The sequence below is a fragment of the Microcaecilia unicolor genome, chromosome 2 (assembly GCF_901765095.1).
Source record: "Microcaecilia unicolor chromosome 2, aMicUni1.1, whole genome shotgun sequence".
Classification (NCBI taxonomy): Eukaryota; Metazoa; Chordata; class Amphibia; order Gymnophiona; family Siphonopidae; genus Microcaecilia; species Microcaecilia unicolor.
Genome location: NC_044032.1, coordinates 557,707,613 through 557,728,888, shown reverse-complemented (window position 1 = coordinate 557,728,888; position 21,276 = coordinate 557,707,613). Strand labels below are relative to the sequence as shown.

At 44.0% G+C, this 21,276-nt stretch overlaps 1 protein-coding gene across 1 annotated transcript in view; it reads left to right on the top strand.

Moving 5' to 3' along the window:
- Window positions 1-21,276, top strand: part of LOC115462644 — a 248,980-nt gene that overhangs the window by 64,574 nt on the left and 163,130 nt on the right. Inside the window, exon 8 of the mRNA XM_030192642.1 lies at window positions 15,898-15,962. Within this exon, the coding sequence (XP_030048502.1) occupies window positions 15,898-15,962 (65 nt within the window). The remainder of the gene's footprint in view (window positions 1-15,897; window positions 15,963-21,276) is intronic.

Here is a 21,276-nt window from a genome sequence, read left to right as displayed (position 1 = left end):
CCCAGGATTTACTTAACTCCCAGCTCTACCACTTGCTTAATGATCTCACAACTCCTCCAGCACTGGTGGCTCCTTCCTCACTGACGGCTGATGATTTTACTTCCGGGTTCTATGATAAGATTCAGGGCCGTGCCAACACGGTAAGCGAGGTAAGCATGGCAGGAGGGCGCCATCCTCTGCGGGGCGCCCCGCCGCACCATGCTTACCTCGCCCTCTTCTCCCCAGATCCTTTTCCTTTTTTTTTGTTTAAATTTACCTCTGTCCGGCGGCAGCATAGCGTTAGTGAGAAGGAGGCGGCGCTCCCCCGCCCCGACATGTCAGTCTTCCCTTCGCTCAGTTCCACCTTCTTCTGACATCAGAAATGACGTCAGAAGAAGGCGGGAACTGAGCGAAGGGAAGACTGACACGTCGGGGCGGGGGAGCGCTGCCTCCTTCTCACTAACGCTACGCTGCCGCCGGACAGAAGTAAATTTAAACAAAAAGAAAAGGATCTGGGGAGAAGAGGGCGGGTAGTGTAGCAATCGTTTTCGGGGGGGGGGGGGGCGAGCGCGGGGCCAACTGCAGGGGGGCGCCGGAGACCCTAGGCACGGCCCTGATAAGATTGCCCTGCTTTGCCAATCTTTTTTGACTCTTCAAATTCTTCATGTTTCTCCCTCATATGGCCTACTATCTTCAATATCTGCTGCTTCTCTTTCTTCTTTTACTGTTCCTACTGTAGCTCTCTGTTATAAATAGCCCCCAGATAACCTGAGAACCTATACAAAAATAGTATTCATAAAATCAGATTGATGAACCAAAGCTTAATTAAGCAATTTATTATTCAAAAATCAAAAGTCATTCTTGCAAGAATGGATGTGTGTTCCGGCAGCTCTAAACTTGGAGCTTGCATATACACACACATGATTTCTATAAGATTCCACAGATTTTATAGTTGCATTTAAGTGTCTGCTCCTAAGTTTTTCTCATTGGCTGATGGTCACCTGCCTGTCTGCTAGGGTTCTGTTACCAGCAGCTGGGACTTCTCACTCTCTTCCCCCCTCTCTAACTTCCTCTCTGTAGTCTCTTTGTTCATAGTTCCCTGCTATCTCACAGTTGTCCAGTTCCCGCCTCCTGACCTTGCCTCATGCAACAGTTTATTTCTGCTCTGAGGCCTGACTAAAGTTTCCCCTTCCTCCCCCTTCTCCTGTTCCTGCGTCTTACAGAAAACTTCTTTTTGTTACGTGGAGGGGCATAATCGAACGTCGCGGCCAAATAGTTCGCCAGCGATCTATTGTGGCGGCGGTGCTACAGCTGGCCAGAACCGTATTATCGAAAAAGATGGCCAGCCATCTTTTCTTTCGATAATACGGTTTAGCCCGGCCAAATGCCAGAGTTCGCCAGGTTTGAGATCGCCGTTTTTGTTTTTTAGCGATAATGAAAAAAAAATGCCGGCCATCTCAAACCCGACGAAATCCAAGGCATTTGGTCGTGGGAGGAGCCAGAATTTGTAGTGCACTGGTCCCCCTCACATGCCAGGACACCAACCGGGAACCCTAGGGGGCACGTCTAAAAATTAAAAAAAAACACAAAAAAACCTCCCAGGTGCATAGCTCCCTTCCCTTGGGTGCTGAGCCCCCCAAATCCCCCCCAAACCCACTCCCCACAACTCTACACCATTACCATAGCCCTTATGGGTGAAGGGGGGCACCTACATGTGGGTACAATGGGTTTTGGGGGGGGGGGGGTTGGAGGGCTCAACACTTAGCACCACAAGTGTAACAGGAAGGGGGGGATGGGCCTGGGTCTGCCTTCCTGAAGTGCACTGCACCCATTAAAAACTGCTCCAGGGACTTGCATACTGCTGTCATGGAGCTGGGTATGACATTTGAGGCTGGCATACAGGCTGGCAAAAAAGTTTTTATTTTATTTTTTTAGTGTGGGAGGGGGTTGGTGACCACTGGGGGACTACAAGGAGGTCATCCCCGATTCCCTCCAGTGGTCATCTGGTCAGTTGGGGCACCTTTTTGAGGCTTGGTCGTGAAAATAAAAGGACCAAGTAAACCCAGCGAAATACTGCTTAACGCCGCTTTTAATGTTCCATTATCCGCGAAAGCCGGCCATCTGGTAGCCACGCCCATGCCTGCCCATGCCCCGCCTTCGCTAAGCCGCCGACACACCCCCTTGAACTTTAGCCGGCGAGGCGACGGGAAAGCGGCGATGCTGTCAAAAATGCCGCTTTCGATTATACCAATTTCACCGCTTTTGAGAGATCACCGGCCATCTCCCGATTTATGTCGGGAAATGGCCGGCGATCACTTTCGAAAATATGCATGATAGTAACATAGTAGATGACGGCAGAAAAAGACCTGCACGGTCTATCCAGAGCTAGTTAGAGCCTGAGTTATACATTTACACTTTTATATGGAAACACAATACCTTTATTTATTTCCAACACTCTCCTTCAGAAAACAGTTTCTTCTTTGTCCTTCTCTTTCTGATGACCCTGTTCCTGCATTTCTCCTTCAAATATTTCACTGGCCTTTTCTTCCATTCCTCCTTTCTATGGTCACCTCTAGTCTTTCCTTGAGCACTCTTCCCTTGTCGTAGAAGCAGGCCACTGTTACCCCCCTCCCCCTTAAAGATCCTGAATCTGGTTTTCTGTTATCAATAATTACAGGCCAATATCCAGCCTTCCTTTTCTGTCTAAGATAGTTGAAAAACTTGTTCTCTATCAACTTTCTGATCACCTCGTTCAGATTGCTGCCCTTCACCCACGTCATGTGGGGTTTTGTACCCATCACTCTACTGAACATTCTCTCCTGGGCACAGGGGCATAGCCAGACAACAGATTTTGGGTGGGCCTAGGCAAGAAGTGGGTGGGCACCAAGAGGCATATTTTCAAAGCACTTTGGGAGGCTAAGTTCCATAGGTTTCTATGGAACTTTGGGAGGCTAAGTGCTTTGAAAATAAGCCTCTAAGTGTTCTCCACACCACCACAACCAAAAAAATATCTAAGCTGGCAGGAAAACACTTCTTTCCACCTTGGCAGTCTGCAGAAGGCATGCGCTGAAAACTGAGCATGCGCAGGTTCCGGTATCGTTGAGAGTAGCGTTTTGTTACCATTAGGCGGAAGTCTTCAGCTGACGGAGCTTTGGATCCCCACCAGCTACCGCTAAATGTGTGCTACTGTTGGGTGGGCCTGAGCCCTAGGTGGGTGGGCCTTGGCCCACCCAGGCCCACCTGTGGCTACGCCACTGCCTGGGCATCACCAGCTACATAAGGCTGATGTTAGGCAGGGGGAGTGATGTTCTGTTTTCCCTGGATATGTCTGCAGCTTTTGATCTCATAGACCATTTCTTGCTTCTTTCTCACTTAAGGGATCTGCATATCACTGATCATGCCCTGCAACTGTTTCAGTCTTACTTATCTGATTGTTCCTACATTGTTTATTATTCTAATTCCACTTCAGCCCCTCGTCCTTTGCTCTCTGGTGTTCTTCAAGGCTCCATCTTGGGGCCAACCTTATTCAATATTTTTCTAGCTCCCCTAACTTCTTTGCTTCAGTCCTTGGCCTATACCTTTTTCATCTATGCCAATGATATTCAGCTTCTCTTTCCTTTTCAATCTGGTTCTGCATCTGATTATTCTATGATTTCTGTCAAATTAGATTTGGTTGCTGATTGGTTGACTGCAAATTGTCTGAAACTTAATCCGACTAAATCTGTGGCCATGATCTGTTCCTCTCACTCCCCCTTGTTTTACCATTCATGGTAATTCTCTCCCATTTGTTTCTTCTACTAGGGTCTTGGGCATCACGCTGGATGGCACCCTCCCTTTCCATTCTCATATCTCCAGACTGGTTTTGTCCTCTTTCTTTTACGCTTATGCATCTTCGCTCTATTTGTTCCGTCTTGGACCCTGGATCTCTTCAAATCTTCCTTCATTAACTCATACAATCCAGACTTGACTTTGTAATTCTGTTCTCATAGGTTTGCCCACATATCAGTTGAACTGCCTGCAACTGGTACAAAATATGGCGGTGAAGCTCCTTCATAATAAGAGTAAATATGATCATGTTTCCCTGCTTTTTATCGCTGAACATATGCTTCCTATTGTGTATAGGATACCTTTCAAGCTTATACATACTGCAACAGGACATGTTTATCCACTCCTACACTAGCTGAGATAATATTTAACCATCTCGCTGACCTCATGTGCACCTTTCTTTAAATTAGTCACCTTATTTTCTAACTCCTCTTACTCTCTTACCTATTTATATGTTCCATCTTTGATTATACCCTACACTGTCAATTAAAATGTTCTATTAAGCATTGTGTTGACATTGTAAGTAGTATACTAGGCCATACTTTGTATTGTTATTTGAATATTTTTACTGTTGTAATTGTCTATTGCTCATGTTTGATTTATTCTTACTGTACACTGCCTTGACTGAACGTCTTCAAAAAGGTGGTAAATAAATCCTAATAATAAATAAATAATATCCTGTCTCAACAGATTCAATTCTCCGGACTCCCTTCCTTCTTAGCTGACCTTTTGATCCTTATGCCCCTAAGAGATCACTTTGGTCTGCTACTCAGGGTCTTCTAGTCATCCCATTCTTTTGTCAGATATTCCTAAATGTTCACAGGAACTCCTTTTTTAGTGTGGCTTCTCCAACGCTGTGGAACGCTCTTCCACCTTTTTTCAGGCTGCAGCACTGCTTTCAGAATTTCCAGTCCCACTTAAAGACTTGAGCCCTGTTTACTAAGCTGCGCTGTAGGCGTGCTAACTTTTTAGTGTGCACTAATGCTAGAGACACCCATATATTCCTATGGGTGTCTTTAGCGTTAGCGTGTGCTAATTGTTACAGCGTGGCTTAGTAAACAGGGCCCTTATTGTTTCACCCTGGCTTTTCCTTCTGCAGATGTTTGATTTTTGGGGCCTTCCCCTTTTGTTTTTGATCCAGTCATTCGAATAGGCATTACCAACCTTCCTCTTGTTCTTTCCCTCCCCCATTTTCCCTTTTTGTAATCTTTCCCTTCATCATTTCCCTCTTGTGTCCTGTTCTGTTGCATGTTATTTTGTGTCATCCCTGCTTTTCTTCCTCTGATTATTTTATATTGTAAACCACTTAGATTTCTTTGTGAAAATTTTGTGGTATACCAAATAAATTGAACTTGACCCCCCTCCAAAAGTAAAATAAGCATCTGTTTTGCCTGCCAAAATTGTGTTTGGTCATTCATCTCATAGGGAAAGCCCCTATTTTTCCTGCCATGCCTCTACCGGTATTCTAAATCGCAGCATCACAGGCACTTGTCTTGAACAAGGATTCAGAATTTTAGGGACCAGAACTGGTAAAGTTGATGTTTGGCACTGTGTGGTGGTATGGAGAACCACTGCACCCCAGTATAATCCAGGAGACAAAGAGAGAGAGAGAGAGACTGACAATTGAACTTTAACATTTGTTTTTTGGGAACAGTAAGGAATATCATTAAATTTATTTTCTGTACTGTAGAGAAGAAGCAGAGAGACTGTTGTAAATAAGCTGGCCGTGAGAGTTATGTCGTTGCTTCATCAATTGGAGCTAAAATGTTGTTTTGGTTCAAGTTGACAACTGGTGTGGTGCAAAACAACCGAGATAGGTACAAAACACATTTCCCAACCAACCACCCTTCTTTAAGGGTTCCAAACATCTCTCTGGAACTCTCCAAGAGGCTTGATTAGGGGTGCTTGCCTTTTGCTCACGCCTTGCATGAACCGCTAGTTTAAACATTCCCGCTCGATGACATCAGGGGGCGGAGTCCAAAGCTCCGACAGGTAGGCAGGCAGCAGACTAATGTAGCAGCAAAGAATTCAGCGTGGAATGGGTAGTTCTCCTCTCAAATACAGCCACACTGTCACCCCAGATAATAGCAGAAGCAGGTGAAGCACATTCAGGCTTCAAGCAGAGAAATGATAGAGGTCTATAAAATAATGAGTGAAGTGGAATGGGTAGACATATGCTTCGCTTCTTTACTCTTTCCAAAAATACTAGGACTAGGGGGCACGCAATAAAGCTACAAAATAGCAAATTTAAAATGAATCGGAGAAAATATTTCTTCACTCAATGTGTAATTAAACTCTGGAATTCATTGCCAGAGAATTTGGTAAAAGCAGTTAGCTTAGCGGGATTTTAAAAAGATTTGGATAACTTCCTAAAAGAAAAGTCCATAAGCCATTATTAAGATGGATTTGGGGAAAATCCACTGCTTATTTCTAGGATAAGCAGCATAAAATGTACTGTTTTGGGATCTTGCCAGGTACTTGTAACCTGGATTGGCCACTGTTGGAAACAGGATGCTGGGCTTGCTGGGTCTGTCCCAGTATGGCAATGCAAGCAAGCAAGCAAGCGAGATGATTTGTCAGCAGCTGCCTGTTAATAGCCACTCCCAAGGTGCAGTAATCCCATGATCCGAAATATATACTGTATGTTCCCAATCTGACTAGAAACGATCTTGTGATAAATCTCTCTTAAAATCAACCAAAAATCTCTTCACATGAACACCTTATGAACTGCAGGAGGAGTCACATTCTCCTTCATGCATCTCTCTCCAGATATCCACCAATCACAAATCCTTGTTATTATAGCTATAATTGCCCTGGCAGCAGCAACAGTCAGTTTAAATGTTTCCTGTCATCTATCCATTGGTGCTACTAAACCACTGAAGTCCCTTCCCAAACAGATTGACTGTTTGCAGTTAATTTCAAAGTTCTGAAAAATTTATGAAAACAATATGGTGAGGCATTATTTGGAGCAAACAGTACATATTTGCCAGTTTTACTGCTTCCCCATCCAGTGTCCCTGAAACAATTAGAAACCTTCCCTCTGAGTCAGAGTCCACTGACCTAGGAGAAAAAGAACAGTTTCTAGAAATTAATATGGCCACCCTTTCTCTTCGCTTTAGTATATGAAGAAGAAAAAAATGGATTAATCCATCCATTTTCAATTTGGAATGTTAAACTGTTGCTAAATACATCTCCTGTGAAAAAGACACCAGGGCTTGTACCTTACAAATGTTATTAAGTACTCTTTTCCTTTTAATTGGATGGTTTAAATTTAGAATGCATGATTGGTTTAGAAGAATCCCATGTAATTGTAAAGTAAGTAAATTTCCCTCTCAAAATCATCTTACCTTGGTATACGCTAGTCATATAGCACTTCACCGTTTCCCTCCAATATCTTTTAACTACCCTCTTCCCACGAAAGCAGATGGGCTCATTTCAAATGTACTCTTGTCCCGTGAGCTTCCAGAACACAGTGCACATAAGGGTCTGAGACCAGCTAATAATGATCCTCATTGTCTATCTTGGGAAGGCCTGAAATCCAGATTTACCGTTGGATCTGTCTATTTTTCCATGTTTCCATGCTTTTCCTTGATATCTTTACTCATGGACTCCAAGAGGGGCATAATTGAAAGGGACGCCCAAGTTTTGTTGAGGACGTCCTTGCAAATTGTCCCGATGGAAGGGCGGGGAAACCTGTATTATCAAAACAAGATGGACATCCATCTTTCGCTTCGATAATACGGTTGGGGACGTCCAAATCTTGAAATTTAGGTTGTCCTTAGAGATGGTCGTCCCTAGACTTGGTTATTTCTGATTTTTGGCAATGATGGAAACCAAAGACGACCATCTCAGAAACGATCAAATGCAAAAGCCCTTTGGTCATGGGAGGAGCCAGCATTTGTAGTGCACTGGTCCCCCTGACATACCAGGACACCAACCGGGCACCCTAGAGGGCATTGCAGTGGACTTCATAAATTGCTCCCAGGTACATAGCTCCCTTACCTTGTGTACTGAGCCCCCCAAACTCCCCCCAAAACCCACTACCCACAACTGTACACCTTTACCATAGCCCTTATGGGTGAAGGGGGGCGCCTAGATGTGGGTACAGTGGGTTTCTGGTGGGTTTTGGAGGGCTCGCTGTTTCCTCCACAAATGTAACAGGTAGGCAGGGGGATGGGCCTGGGTCCGCCTGCCTGAAGTGCACTGCACCCACTAAAACTGCTCCAGGTACCTGCATATTGCTGTGATGGACCTGAGTACGACATCTGAGGCTGGCATAGAGGCTGGCACAAAATATTTTGAAAGATGTTTTTTGAGGGTGGGAGGGGGTTAGTGACCACTGGGAGAGTAAGGGGAGGTCATTCCCGATTCTCTCCGGTGGTCATCTGGTCATTTTGGCCACCTTTTTGTGCCTTGGTCGTAAGAAAAACAGGACCAGGTAAAGTCGTCCAAATGCTCACCAGGGATGCCCTTTTTTTTCCATTATGGGTCGAGGAAGTCCCGCCTTCGCTACGCCTCCAATACACCTTCTTGAACTTTGGCCGTCCCTGTGACGGAAAGCAGTTGGGGATGTCCAAAATTGGCTTTTGATTATATCGATTTGGACGACCCTGGGAGAAGGACACCCATCTTCTGATTTGTGTCGAAAGATGGGTGTCCTTCTCTTTCAAAAATGAGCCTGCAAGTGATGCAGCCTAGCCTGAGAGATTGCCATAGCATCTATCTGTTCATCAATATTTATTCCATTTTGCATGACTCTATCATCCAGAGATTTCAGTTCTGCCTTTAGCTCTTTCACTGTATTCATGACATTAAGTCTCTATAAATTCCACCCATCAGCTCCATAAAATTCATTTTAGTGACCACTGCAGTTTCCGTGCGCTTACTCTCTTGTCCCACATTCTGCAGAAGATAGGTCTTGAGGCTTCTGAATGTGTAAAAACTTATGTAAAACTGTGGCATAAACTGGTTTGCCTTCCCTGGTTTTCTGTTCCTCTAAAGCTGTTTCCATTGAGTGGTGACTGATTGCCAAATTGGATCACAATGACAGTGCAGGAGCTTACTTAATACACTGGCGGCAAGCAAATAATCTCAAGTAGCTACCCATCGAGATACTTCATGGGATGTGCTGCCTGAAAGCTAGAAATCATGCACATGAATGCATCCTTGAAGGAGCTCTTCTATAGTCTTCTGAAGGCACACCAACCTGTGCTTTGTGATATTATGAAATTGGGAGGCTCTCCAACATTTCTAAATGCTATGTGACCTCTGCAGCCATAATCAGGCAGCTCCCACACTTCCACACCTACACTGCTGAAATAACAGTAAACCAGAGCTTTCCCAAATTCACAGTTAAATAAAAAGTTTACGTTACACTACCTGATCTCTCCAGAGTTCCAGACTCAGCAAAGGTTGCACCAGGCCTTCCAATCACAGCAGCACAAAGATCATCACATCCCTAGACCTGAGTTGTCGGCCTTCTCACACATTATCAGCCAAGTCTGTAGTGCTGGTTTCTGTGTCGATAAGTGCTTAACAGTGAAATCAAAGTTCTTCAAACTCACAATGCTTTTAAACAATTTCTGTTATGCAAGTCCAGCCTGTCTGAGTATGTTTAATTCACATAAACCCTTTTTGCAGGCTGGGTGGAGAGTGAAGAAAGGATCAAGCGGCCATCTTGTTGACTTGCCAGCACCTGGCCTGCTTTTTTTTAAAAGGGTTGTCCATTCCCCCCACCCCCTCACCGCCCCCAGCAATCTATGTTGGACCGGTGGTGAGAGATATGTTTCAACAATCCATGTTTTAAGTACTTAAGATCAGCAAGATAGAAGCTAATCTGATGACAGTGATAGGGAGTTCCACAGGGTCAAAACTGCTTCTAAGAACTTGTGAGGACAAACATACAAAATAAAAAACAAAACAAAAACCCAAGCAGCCCCCCTATTGGACTTATTCAGAGGGAAGGAAGTAGAACTGAGCTACTTAAAAAAAAAAACAAGAAATGCAGATTTTATATATATATATATATATTTTTTTTTGGGGGGGGGGGAGGTTCTGTGGGGTTATGAAAAAGGCTCTCAATTTGTATCCAAAATACTAAGCAACAACATGGGCAGATGCTTTAAATGTTGTTGTTTTATAAAAATACATCAGTAGGGAATCTACAGGCCATGATCCTCAGATCAAGCACCCAAAAAAGCATTTCAAGCAACAAATTAGAACTCAAAGCTAATGCAACTCATGTGTTCCACCTGCCAAAGTATTTTTGCTATTGCCAAAAGTGAGCACTTAAGATGTGAAGAAAGTTGCTCCCTTGCTCCTAAATATTAATATTTCATGCATGCTGAAAATTTATAAAATAGACTGTCATGGTAGTATTTTGGTATTTACAGTTAGAACCCTCTTAGGAGCGATATCCCAGCCTTGAGTGCCAATTCTATCACGTTTGCAATTGTGATGGCAACTAACATATTGAATCTGATTCATAATGGCAGTTGCAGAGCAGTTTGTCTTGTAAACTGCTTTCAGGAGAAGGAGGTGAGTTTTGGAAGGGTTAGATGACATTTACATGTGTAATAAGCTGATTTACCTGTATAAATCACACTACATGTACAACTGCCAATTTTAGAAAAACTGCTACTTATAGGCATATGCTGGCAACATGCACAGACAAGGAGGTGTTTTCTGGACATGGTTCTTCTCGTTTTTTGAAGATTTGATTAGAAGAATACAGAAATTTACTGTTTATGGTTGCAGGTCCATCACTGTGGAAAACTCAGTCGTTGGATTATGTTTAAATGAATCGTTGGTCTCATTTTGAATACATCTTGAAAGCCTTTCTATTCCAATAGGCCTATTCTTGAAGTCTTGATTTTGTAGTCATTTATTTTAACTTATGTTTTTATTCTGTTAAGTATTATATGTTCTTTTTATTATGCATGTGATTTTGTAAGCCGCTCAGATTTTTAGATGGGTGAGATATATAAAAGTTTAAGGGGTCCTATTACTAAGCGGCGGAAAAAGGGCCTACAGTAGCAGCAGGGACTGTTTTTTCCGTGCACCCTTTTTACTGCAGCAGGTAAAATGCCCCCCCCCCCCACCCCCAAAAAAATATGTAACTGCGGCAGGGAGCACTTACCACCACCCATTGAGGTGGCGGTAAGGGCTCCTGCAAAAACCTAGCGGTAACCTGGCAGCGATGCCTGATTCTCGCCTGGTTAGTGCCATGCTAGAAAAAGGGTTGTTTTTTTTACCAGAAAGCGGGTCTCTTAAGCTAAGTGAAAGCCTTTTCTAAAAGTTTAAAAAGAAGTTTTTGCACAAAGTATGTTATAAAGCACTTGGAGGCATTTCCTGCACTATATGAGAGACGTGCTATGATTATATATCTGGACAGTCCCAAAAAAACATATGAGCACATCCCTACACATATTGTTATGTGTATTGGAGGAAATGTTATCAAAAGAAACTCAATAAAATGCTACTAAGTTTTGAGATTAAGATGGGTATTTAATTTTTTGTAGGTGCGATCATTTATTCCAGTCAAAGGCTGGTGTAAATGCTCGTGCCTAACTACTTTCAGTTAAGCATGGAAATGCAAGTATTCTACTACACTGTTCCTAAATGCTGGGCATGCCCCTGACCAGTCCATGCCCCTCCTTTGCTACACCCCCTTTGGAAAGGAACGCTATAGAAATTGGGTGTGCTGGTTATAGAATAGGCGTGTGGGTCAGATACACACATAACTGGCAATTAGCACTTGTTAAAGACGGTTATTGATAGCACAGATTCAACCAATTAGTTTATACACATATCCGATAACTGTGTGCAAACTTCAGCACCTAACTTTGGACAACCTATACAGAATTCCGGCGTATATATATGAGCATACTACACCAGATTTTAAAAATATTTTTCTCTGGCTCCGGCTCTCTCTCTTTCTCCCCTATTTATGCAAGTCCTTTTCCAGTTTCCATCTCTCTTTAATACCCCCTTCCATCCGTGCGAGTCCTGCATCTTCCTCTCTCCCTTCCACTCCCCCCCCCCCCCCCCCCCCCCCCTCCACAGTCCTGACTTCTTATGATCTGTAGGTGCAGCATCTGGGCATTTTCTCTGATGCAATGCAACTTCCTATGTCATCTGCAAACATTGTAAACTTTTCCTTCACATCTTTCAGCAAATATATTAAATAGAATCGGCCCCAGGACTGATCCCTGAGGCACTCCACTACTCTCCTTCCTTTCCTCTGAGCAGAATCCATTTACCACCATCCTCTGTCATCTATAGTTCTTTAACCGAGTCTCCAATTGCCTCTGTCATTATCACACTATTGCATATTGGTTGCGATTCTCCTCACACTCCACCCAAACTTCACCTATGGGTGCCAGAAATTACCTGACAGAAAGTGCATGTACATGTTGAGCTCTACTATTATTGTGTGCAGTTTTGCTGACTTATTTTAAGTGCATATGCATATCTTAACCTATTCCTGTCATTTTGGGAAATAGACCAAGTGGTAGATTACCCAGAAATTATAATAAGAAACTAAGACAATTATTCTCTCTGAAGAAGCCTCAGGTTCTGCCATTGACATAACCCCCTGTTCCTGTTTGTTATGTCAATGGTAGATCTGTTTTGAATAAATCTGATATCTTTCGGGATTTAATTATGGATAGATTTTTAGGTCTTATTGATAATTACAGAAACCTGGTTTTCTGACAGTGATGGCTTAATTCAAAACACGATATGCCCAGCTGGTTATGCCATTCATTCAGTTGTTAGAACCCCCAAAAAAGGGGGTGGGATCTCAGTATTAGTACACTTAGAGGCATATTTTCAAAGCACTTAGCCTTCCAAAGTTCCATAGGTTTCTATGGAACTTTGGAAGGCTAAGTGCTTTGAAAATATGCCTCTCTGTAGATACTTTAGTTTAGGAAAGCTTGGAAGAGCTTAGTTTAAGAGTAAAGTTTGATGAAGCAGAGGACTCAGTGGGTGTACTGGTGTTTTGTAGACCCCCAGGAAACTGGGATGCTATAAAAATAGACCTGTCTGTTTTTTTCCCCTGGCAGATCCAGCACCGATCCCTTCCCTCCCTGTGAGTCCCCCTCCCCCGCCCCCCCCCCCCCCCCCGGGTCCACGAAAACCTGATTTTTCTTTGCTGGTGCCGGCAGCAGTAATGGGAACAAGCTCTGCAACATCCTGCTCATGCATAAACAGCCTGTTGCTGCTGCTGCTGGCACCAGCAAAGAAATCAGGTTTTGTGGACTGTGGACCAGGGCAGGGGCGGGGGAGAGGAGGTGCAAGACTCTCAGGAGATGAGGGGATCATAGGGGTGGAGGGGGAAGGGAGAGGGGACAAGTAAATTCTGAATCATAAGGGAGAAAGGTGGGGAGAGAGGATAGGGAGTTGATGGACCATTGGGGTGGAGGGGAAGGGAGAGGGGAGAGAGAATTGCTGGACCTTAGAGGCGAAGGAAAGGGGAGAGGGGACAGAGAGTGCTGGACCATAGGGGTGGAGGGGAAAGGAGAGGGGACAAGGAAATGCTGGACTAGGGGTGGAGGAGAGAGAGGGGTGGGCAGGACAGGGAGATAGGCTACAAGTGTGGGTGGAGAATGAGAGAGAGAAAATGTTGTGGTAGAAGAGTGTAGGAAGGAAGAGGGAGGGGAGATGCTTGGCATGGTGGAACCATGTAGGAGAGACCATCAGAGTTATCAGGGGAGATGAGTGAGAACAGGATGGTGGGTACAGAGGGTGGAAGTGAGTCATAGGGGACAGGGCTAGGCAGGGGCGGGGTTGGGTGGGACAGGGTTGGGCAAGGGGCAGGGCTAGGAAAGGAGCTGGGGCTGGAGAACCCCACTGTCTGCACAGGGCCCCGCAATTGCTAAGACCAGTCTTGTATGCAGGGCAATTCTACTGTATAACAGGGCATCTCTGGTACAGTTTATTCTATAAAAAAAATGTACTTGCCTACTTTTCTTTATAGAATAGTAGTATAATTGGATAAATATGTTTGTAACAGGTACAAGCATGTATGCCAGCCAACTTGAATAGTATTTAGTTCCTTTGTTATATTTCACTTCCTCCTGGAATGCTGCCACGATTTGGATTTCTGCCAGGTAATTGTGACCTGGCTTGGCCACTATTGGAAACAGGATACTGGGCTAGATGGACCATTGGTCTGACCCAGTAGGGCTACTCTTACGTTCCTGACGTCCCACTGAATTTGCCCCATCACTTCCTATACAATATTTTTATGATGTATTCTTCAAATGTAACTCTAATTTATTTGTTTTCTTTTATGTTTATATTGTAAGCCACATTGAACCTGAGTTCCACTTGGACTAATGTGGGATAGAAATGCCATAATAACTAACTAACTAACTAAATAAATAAATAGAGCTCGTGTATTTACACCTGAATGTCAAAGGTACACATTTAATGTTCTGTATTCTGTAAGTTATGCTTGCAAGTGGGAGCGCCACCCATGCTCCATCCCGTGTATACCCTCTTGCATATACGTGCTATGCAAATTATGCACACATATTTACAGAATAACACTAGTGAAATAAGGGCAGTGATATTCAGCTCTATACTCTCACCTTCATTTTTCTTACCCAGTTTGGTTTTCAAGACGTTCATGATACAGACTGATTGTGGATATCTCCATTTATCAAAATGGGTTTGGACCCAATATATACAATTATATTTTTACCCATTTTCCCATCTCAGAACAACCAGAGGAGAACAGTCATTTAGCCAGGATGATGAATAAAACTTCTCTTGTGCCAGACTCAGAGCAGGGATTATCGGGGAGGCTGAATATCGCCAAATGAGCCAAAAATAGGATATATAATGAAGCACTGTGTGCCTGATCAACTATGAACAACTGTCTATGGGGCACTTTTACTAAAGGGTGTTAAGCCCAATATGCATAGTTAGCATGCCAGCCTAGAAATAATCAATGGATTTTCCCAAATCCATTTTAATAATGTCTTATGGACTTTTCCTTCAGGAAGCTAGCCAAACCTTTTTCAAACCCCGCTAAGCTAACTGTTTTTACTACATTCTCTGGAAATGAATTCCAGAGTTTAATTATATGTTGAGTGAAGAAATATTTTCTCCGATTCATTTTAAATTTACCGCGGTCTAGTCCTATTATTTTTGGAAAGACTAAACAAGTGATTCATGTCTACTCATTCCATTCTACTCGTTATTTTATATACTCTATCATATCTCCCCTCAGCCATCTTTTCTCCAAGCTGAAGAGCCCAAGCTGTTTCAGTCTTTCCTCACAGGGAAGTCGTCCCATCCCCTTTATCATTTTTGTTGCCCTTCTCTGTACCTTTTCTAATTCCTCTATATCTTTCTTGAGATGCGGTGACCAGAATTGCACACAATATTCGAGGTGTGGTCGCACCATGGATTGATACAAAGGCATTATAACATCCTCATTTTTGTTTTCCATTCCTTTCCTAATAATACCTAACATTCTATTTGCTTTCTTAGTCACCGCCACACACTGAGCAGATGGTTTCAACATATCAACGATGTCGCCTAGATCCCTTTCCTGGTCAGTGACTCCTAATGTGGAACCTTGCATTAAGTAGCTATAATTCGGGTTTCTCTTTCCCACATGCATCACTTTGCACTTGCTCACATTAAAAGTCATCGTAAGGTCCTCTTGCAGTCAGATATAGAATCCCCCTCATATGTACATATTTTGGAAACATGGTCGGATGCCTTTTCTGTGCATGTTTACTAAGCCGTGCTATAGGCGCAGTAGCATTTTCAGCACATACTAAAAGCACGTGCTAACGTTAGAGACACCCATAGGAATATATGGGTGTCTCTAGCATCAGCGCACACTAATTTTTAGCTCGTGCTAAAAATGCTGGCACACCTTAGTAAATAGGGCCCTGAATGAAGATAGAACCAAACACTCTGATTAGCAATTATTTATTCATCCATTCAATTCAGTGGTTCATAGCAGAAACAATGACCACATTTTTACTATGAAAATAAAACAAATTGTGTATGTAGCTCACTATATCAAGCTATTAAAATACGTTCTGCTTATAATCAACTTTTGTCTTTCAGGATTTTGGTTGTATTCTTGGAGATTTTATGCAAGAACAATACAGTGCCCGATGTGACTTTCTACAGTAAGATTCTTCTTCTTTTTCTCTGTCTCTCTCTGCTGATAGATAAGTATTGTAATTGGTCAGGAATGGCCACTGAGGTTAAAAAAAAGTTAAAATTATATATAGGATCAGAAAACAAAAACCAGAAATATTTATTTTGAATGTGAAAAATATGATTTATGGCAAGTCCTGCCTCCAAGTAGAGCCTTTGGCCATTGATAGGTATAGATTAATGAGGAAGGAGTGTATTTATGTCCCTGAGGCTGCTGTCTTTCCGTCTTTCTTTGTTAGCTTCTCCTGTTGCTAATGCAGCCCTCATAAGCCCCTGTCCAAGCTTTTAGTCATCCTGTTGCTCCCACAGCTGCCATTGGGCTCTCTGTTGTTTTCTGGTTCTACCTTTTCCCAGCCTTCCCAGCCCTGGTAGAGGCAGGAAATGATCCTGCAGCCAGAACATGTAATACAGGGAATTCAATAATTCAATGACTTCAAGGGTTTCTGCCCAGACTGGAAGGGTTAGAATAGCTGTTTTAGTTGGAGATTTAATTATTAGGCATATAGGTAGCTAAATAGACTTGAGGATCACGTGGAGGGGTATAATGAAAAGGGACGCCCAAGTTTTGTTGAGGATGTCCTTGCAAAACGTCCCGATGGAGGGGCAGGAAAACCCGTATTATCGAAACAAGATGGACGTCCATCTTTCGTTTCTATAATAAAGTCGGGGACGCCCAAATCTTGAAATTTTGGTCATCCTTAGAGATGGTCGTCCCTAGACTTGGTCGTTTCTGATTTTCGGTGATAATGGAAACCAAGGACACCCATCTCAGAAATAACCAAAGGTGGGAGGAGCCAGCATTTCTAGTGCACTGGTCCCCCTGACCGGGCACCCTAGGGGGCACTGCAGTGGAGTTCATAAAATGCTCCCAGGAACATAGCTCCCTTACCTTATGTGCTGAGCCCCCCAACCCCCCCTAAAACTCACTACCCCCAACTGTACACCACTACCATAGCCCTTCTGGGTGAAGGGGGGCAACTAGATGTGGGTACAGTGGGTTTGTGGTGGGTTTTGGAGGGCTCGCTGTTTCCTCCACAAACGTAACAGGTAGGGAGGGGGATGGGCCTGGGTCCGCCTGCCTGAAGTGCACTGCACCCACTAAACTGCTCCAGGTACCTGCATACTGCTGTGATGGACCTGAGTATGACATCTGAGGCTGGCATAGAGGCTGGCACAAAATATTTTGAAAGATGTTTTTTGAGGGTGGGAGGGGGTTAGTGACCACTGGGGGAGTAAAGGGAGATCATCCCCGATGCTCTCCAGTGGTCATCTGGTCATTTCGGCCACCTTTTTGTGTCTTGGTCATAAGAAAAATAGGACCAGGTAAAGTCGTCCAAGTGCTCGTCAGGGATGCCCTTTTTTTCCCATTATGGATCGAGGACGCCCATGTATTAGGCATGCCCCAGTCCCGCCTTTGCTACGCCTCCGATACACCCCCTTGAACGTTGGCCATCCCTGCGACAGAAAGCAGTTGGGGACGTCCAAAATCGGCTTTTGATTATACCGATTTGGACGACCCTGTGAGAAGGACGCCCATCTTCCAATTTGTGTCGAAAGATGGACGTCCTTCTCTTTTGAAAATGAGCCTGTTGGTCACTTGCCTGCTTACTACAAAGGTGAAGGACCTGATATGTCACCTAAATAAGATTTTAGATAATGCTGGGGAGAAGCCTACTGTCTTGGTACATGTGGTACCAATATATGATACAGGAAAAAGTGGTAGGAAGGCCAAACGACAGCCAGCACGGCGCATGATGTTCCAGAGGGTTGGGTCCTAGAGGTAGGAGTGATGCCCAGTCACTCCTGCCTGTTGAGGGTCTGGCCACAAAATGGCTGCTGTGACCCCTAGTGGCAGTCTCACGATACTCACTAGTTTTCTAAGAAAAAATCTAGTGTAAGTGTAGCAATGCACCTAAATTTAGGCATGACCACGTACACCATTTATATAGCTAGTGTAAATGCACTTGCCTTAATGTTGGCACATACACATGCAACTTGCAGTATTCTATCATTTTTGCGCATAAATGTGTAACATGCCCATGTCTCTCCCATATGAACACCCCTTTTGCAATTGCACACTATAGAACATAGGTGTTAAGGTCCTTATTCTATAAAGGTTATGCTCCTAAATTTATGCTCCTAAAATGTATGCTCCTAAAGCTCCTAATTTAGGAGCATAAATTTAGGAGTGTAAATTATGGTCATAAATTAGGAGCATAAATTATAGAAGCATAAATTTAGGAGCATAACCTTTATAGAATAAGGCCCTAAGGGCTCAAATTCTATAAATGGCACCTAAAACCAGGCCTAAATACCTGCGCCTAACTTAGGCACAGATCTAATAGTGTGCATAGTATTTTGAAATGCCCACAACCCACCCATTCCATGCCCATGAACATGTCCCCTTTTCCAGGGCCGGTCTTAGCAAGTGCGGGGCCCTATGCAGACCAATTTGGTGGGGCCCCATCCTAGCCCCACCCCCACCATTGCCCCGCCCCACCGTAGCCCCGCCCCACCCTAGCTCCACCCCATTGATAAAATTATTCCATTTTTAGAACATTTTTTATTTATGAAATTTCAAATAAAGACAAATGAAGCTAAACTTGCACAAAAAACTGATTGAAATAATAAGCACAATGCTATCATGAAACCTCCCCTCCCCAGAAATTATTCAGTTCAAGTCCAATACAATTAGTAGTTCCAATTCTCATAACAAAGGAGAATAAAGGAAAAATATTAAGAAAAGATTCAGTACTTTCAAATTCCCCTATTACTCTGTAACCCATATATGCAATAAAATAAAAATGAAATGAAAAGATATACAATAAAATAAAGTGATATGTAAAATATAATGTACAATATAAAAACATATAGACCACCAAGGTATTAAAATAGCTTTAAAATATATACCACAACACTCTGACTCAAGAAGACTCCGACTCTGTCATCCATAATTGTCTGACAACACACAGAAAAAAAAATAAGTAGAAAAAAAAAGTCACAATTAATACCTTATACACCAATATACCAGCCATATGGAAAATGCAGATTATCAACAATATGAAGCTAGCAAGGGATCATAATATCACAATTCTCATGTAGAGCCACAAAACACCCTTTTAGAGATAGTGTGTCATGATTTAGGCTCTACACCCTTTCCGATGTTTGGTGCCACCTTAGTAAGGCCAACACACAATCTCTCCACTGCAAAACACTATACACAAACGTGTGCAAAAACACACTCATAACCTTAACAAACCATAAACAGCACTAATTCCAAGGACAGGACGAGCTACAACCTTATGCGTGGCGTGGAAAGGCAACTGTAATTACACCGGGCTCTAAAACACCAGTGCACAACCTAGTGAAAAAAACCAAACAAAAAGGGCTGCAAACTATACGCTAGCAGAATACTGCACCTTCCTTGATCACACCTGAAAAACACATGAATGCAAAATACCGAACTGGAAAGTTACCTCAAGAAGTCAGACTCAGTATGTAGCAATACTACAAAAATTAAAACTTACATGAAAAATATCACAGATGCACATTTCCAAAAACTAACATATTCCAATTAATAAATCCTGAATAAAATAGTTTTTTCTACCTTTGTTGTCTGGTGACTTTGTTTTTCTGATCATGCTGGCTCAGTATCCGATTGTGCTGCTATCTGTCCTCTTAACTCCATTTCCAGGGCTTCCTTTCCATTTATTTCTTTACTTTCTGCCTTTCTTCTTCATTTCTTGCCCTACATCCGTAAGTAAAAGCTGGGTCCTCCGCGGACTTGACTGTCCAGTGGATCCAGCTTCTGCCTATTTTCTATATCCATGTGCACTTTTTCTCCTCTCTTCCTTTTCCCTCACCTCATCTCCTTCCTCACTCTTCCCTCGCCTCCATCCATGTCCAGCATTTCTTCTCTCTCCTCCATCCACCCATGTCCAGCGACCCTCCTGTCCCCCCTGCCATCCATCTATGTCCAGCATAAGTACATAAGTAATGCCATACTGGGAAAAGACCAAGGGTCCATCGAGCCCAGCATCCTGTCCACGACAGCGGCCAATCCAGGCCAAGGGCACCTGGCAAGCTTCCCAAACGTACAAACATTCTATACATGTTATTCCTGGAATTTTGGATTTTTCCAAGTCCGTTTAGTAGCGGTTTATGGACTTGTCCTTTAGGAAACCGTCCAACCCCTTTTTAAACTCTGCTAAGCTAACCGCCTTCACCACTTTCTCCGGCAACGAATTCCAGAGTTTAATTACACGTTGGGTGAAGAAAACTTTTCTCCGATTTGTTTTAAATTTACTACACTGTAGTTTCATCGCATGCCCCCTAGTCCTAGTATTTTTGGAAAGCGTGAACAGACGCTTCACATCCACCTGTTCCACTCCACTCATTATTTTATATACCTCTATCATGTCTCCCCTCAGCCGTCTCTTCTCCAAGCTGTATAGCCCTAGCCTCCTTAGTCTTTCTTCATAGGGAAGTCGTCCCATCCCCGCTATCATTTTAGTCGCCCTTCGCTGCACCTTTTCCAATTCTACTATATCTTTCTTGAGATGCGGCGACCAGAATTGAACACAATACTCAAGGTGCGGTCGCACCATGGAGCGATACAACGGCATTATAACATCCTCACACCTGTTTTCCATACCTTTCCTAATAATACCCAACATTCTATTTGCAACCCCCCCTGTCCCCTCTGTCCTCCCCTGCCATCCACCTATGTCCAGAGACCCCCCTCCCCTCCATCCACCCATGTCCAGTGACCCTCCTGTGCCCCTGCCCTCCCCTGCCATCCACCTATGTCCAGAGACCCCCTCCCCTCCATCCACCCATGTCCAGCGACCCTCCTGTGCCCCCTGCCCTCCCCTGCCATCCACCTATGTCCAGAGACCCCCTCCCCTCCATCCACCCATGTCCAGCGACCCTCCTGTGCCCCTGCCCTCCCCTGCCATCCACCTATGTCCAGAGACCCCCTCCCCTCCATCCACCCATGTCCAGCGACCCTCCTGTGCCCCCTGCCCTCCCCTGCCTTGCGGAAGTTACATCAGAGGGCGGGACTTGAGGGAAGGCCGGCCAACGACGAAGCGAGTTTTCTTCTCTGAGACGCGAGGCACCGGCACCGCCGCTTGGAGGGTTTTTTTAAATGCTGGGTCGGGTCAGGTGAGGTGCGGGCGGCAGAAGAGGGTCGTTTGGCGGGTCGGGGAGGGGGGGGGTCAGACGGGAGGGGTCTCAGGTGGCTGGAGGGAGGGGGAGCAGCAGAGGAACGAGGAGACTCGC